Source organism: Atta cephalotes (genome assembly GCF_000143395.1).
Source record: "Atta cephalotes unplaced genomic scaffold scaffold00003, whole genome shotgun sequence".
NCBI lineage: Eukaryota > Metazoa > Arthropoda > Insecta > Hymenoptera > Formicidae > Atta > Atta cephalotes.
This window is the reverse complement of record NW_012130067.1, coordinates 9962870-9966240: the sequence shown is the minus strand read 5'-3', so window position 1 is coordinate 9966240 and position 3371 is coordinate 9962870. Positions and strand designations below refer to the sequence as shown.

The window sequence follows — 3371 nt, the reverse complement described above, 5'->3', positions numbered from 1 at the left end:
TATATATATATATATATATATATATATATATATATATATATATAAATCGTAGATGATTGCAAGATCTCAAATCGTAAGAAATTGACCAATTCTAGTCAAATATTCTCCCTATATTAGACTGTGCTTGGTCAGTTTTCTACAACTTAAGACTTCACGATTATCTATAAATTCTATGTAAACGAGCCTAAAATCTATCCAAAAAATATGTTAGATTCTATATGGCTTCTGATAATTGATTAGTATAGCAAACTAACAGCAATCATAACAACAAAATTTGTTATCACATATTTACCGATCACGGTTACTGGTGGCTTGTTAAATTAATAAAATCTTTTCTCTCAGTGTTATAACTTGAAAATTGTTCATACATCATTATGTTCATTAAGAAAAGTCGACTTTAAATTGACCAGATCTGTCGTTGAGACAGCATCCGATAATTTGAAGACATGCTGTGTAATCTACAGCATTGAGATTGTCATAAAGATCAAATACGCAAACAAGCCTAATTTTGCATTCATCTTTCTATCCGGACTCAGTCAGAGGTCATAGCGCATAAATAACTCTGACCAGTCAAAGGGTTAATTATCGCGAGGCTGGCTGCAACTTAATGTTTATAGTTTAATATCCGTCCGTCAACGTGGAAGGTCGCAACCGCCTTGAGGGCACGTAACTTTACGACGCGACCCGCATTAATAATCACTTTCCCCTCGATCTTCTCTGCCTCTGCGTCCCTCTAGGCTGCGTTCGGAAACATTACTCGAGTGCTCCTGTGTATCATTTTATTCTTATCATTCATCCAATGTTAAACAAGGATAAGATGATACACGGGGACATCTGAGTAATGTTTCTGAATGCAGCTTATAGTTTTACGCATATAAAACTATATGTAAAACGGCTGATCTCACTCTACTCTTTCCCTATCTGTTGCAGCATTTTCCACAGCCACCGAGGATGTGGGAGATGAACCCCAAGGGCATGAGAACGATACCGGTGAGTGATTTATGATTTTTTTCTAAGGATCGTTTTCTTTAATTTCTTTTTTCTTCTTTATTTCTTCTATTTTCTTCTTTATGCGAATTTAACGCGTTTGAACTTTCATGTCTTTAAACATTAATTCTTCATATCAATGTCGCATTAATATTGTCCGCACGAGTTGCGAATCGATCTGTATAATTTCTCAAGTAATCATATTAGATTTATATGGTATTTGCCATTTTTTGTTTCAATCACAAAAACGCAAGAAGGAAAAAGAGAAAAAAAGAAGACGAAAAAAAAATTAACGGAAGGATATTAAGACCATTAGAACTTGATTTGTAAGGAGACATTTTATCAGCCATGCTTGTCAAGATTTGGTCCAGGGTCGACTGGTTCAGTTTTCGAGTGAATGGTGAAATTGATGCTAAAATACTAACGTGCGTAATTTACTAATTTACAATTGATATACTCTCGACCGGTTGGATTTGCAATCTGTTCGTCGATTAAATCGCAATTAGTTATAATTTATCACACTAATGCGGCTTATTGTTAATAGTTTGATTAACTTAGTCAAATATTAATTGATACAGACTGTTAAGAACAAGTTTGATAAAAGTTGTTGCACAGCGCGACATGTGCTTCGGGCAATTCTATTGTTACAATTCGCGAGAGTTGCGAGTAATTAATTAATGCTCAGGATGGAACAGTAATTTCTTTCGCAAGCACGCGAGATGTTTCGAGCTCACGTAATAGATCGGTCTTAAGTGTAATTTGTATTGCTTTTCGACATATCAGCTGTCATAGTAATGGCAAATACGTATATACCTATATGCAGCTATACATCAAGATTTTGTCGTTTAATGGAGTAAGTCACATCAAATTCATATAGGAACTGATTTCTCAGATCATCAAATAAAGAAAAGTTTATTGTGACAGATATGTGGACGATGTTATGTAAAAATGACTTAATCTATCAAACGAATCACATCGAATCTTTAATTTTCATAAAAGAGGAATAACGCGGAATAATTTTGTACGCGCGCGTGCGTGTGAACAAATTCTAATAAATTAATAACTTTTTTGTAAAAATTAACATAATGTGTAAGCATGCGCACGGCGCGAAGGTTGTATGTATAATTAATTTTCGTGTTTTGTTTCTATACTTATCTTCGGATATCACCCACAGTAGACTTACGACGTCAGAAATGAATAAATAAACATGGCAAAACATTTAAGTTATGTCCATACAAATGACTTTTAACGAAACTGCTTTATTGTGGATAAAACAAGAAATACGCCTTAAATTGTATTATCATGTTTGACACATCTGAAATGATCTTCAGAATCAAATTTTGGTTAAAAATTTTATTCTAGACGAAAAAACTTTGCAATTTGTGTTTAATCAATAACTTGTATTTCATCGTTTTATATATGTTAGATTGATAACAGAGTTTAATGATACATTTTATAAATTAGTCTGTGTCACCTTGAAATGAATTAATAATTAAGAATTAATAATCATGATTCGAATTACTTTGAATGGCAAAGTGACTGATGCAAATATAATTATAATCTCTAAATTTTTAAATATCAATATTCTGCAGCACTTATGTATAATTGTACTAATAATTACGATTTTCTTAATCTCACTAAGATTATAATTTTATAATTATTATATGAAATGAACTTAAAGTGACAGAATTATAGTTTATAATAATTTTATGAAATTATAATATGAAAAACAGGTTGTCAAAAAAATTCTGAATTATGTTATGATTTTTATATACAGAAATGGTTTTTACATATAAATTATTTTAAATACAATAACAATTATTCTTTAAAGTTAAGACTGTTCAAAGTTAATACTGTTATATTTAAAAACTATTTGCTATCAAATCTGCTAGTTGTCAAATTTAGTCTCGATATCATTAGTCTTGTAGACGGATATTATCACACTTAGTACAGGTTCTGATTATATTATTTATCGTTTGATTATAGTCTATTTCTTTACAAGAAATGTTTCATTGAACGAAAGTAGACTATAATCAAACAATTCTTGTAAAGACGATAATTCGAAATTGTTGAATAAACTCAGGTAACTTGTCACAAATTCTTCGCATGTATAAAGAATCGAAATGATACTATTACCAAATTTGACAGCTAACAGAATAGTGGTGAATGAATGGTGATTATTGAACATGATAGTTTCTCTTTATTTTAAATTTTTGAGGAATGTTATCGCTGTTTCTGAATAAACCTGTATGTAAAAATTGTTTCTATAAAAAATATATTTCTATGAAAAATTCGGTAAAAATCAAAGGGTTAGAACTTTTGTAACAAATTAGTACATTGGAATATACATATATATATATATATATATATATATATATATATAT

The 3371-nt window shown here is 30.4% G+C and overlaps 1 protein-coding gene across 1 annotated transcript in view; it reads left to right on the top strand.

Moving 5' to 3' along the window:
* Window positions 1-3371, top strand: part of LOC105625671 — a 135679-nt gene that overhangs the window by 79928 nt on the left and 52380 nt on the right. Inside the window, exon 2 of the mRNA XM_012206995.1 lies at window positions 931-990. Within this exon, the coding sequence (XP_012062385.1) occupies window positions 931-990 (60 nt within the window). The remainder of the gene's footprint in view (window positions 1-930; window positions 991-3371) is intronic.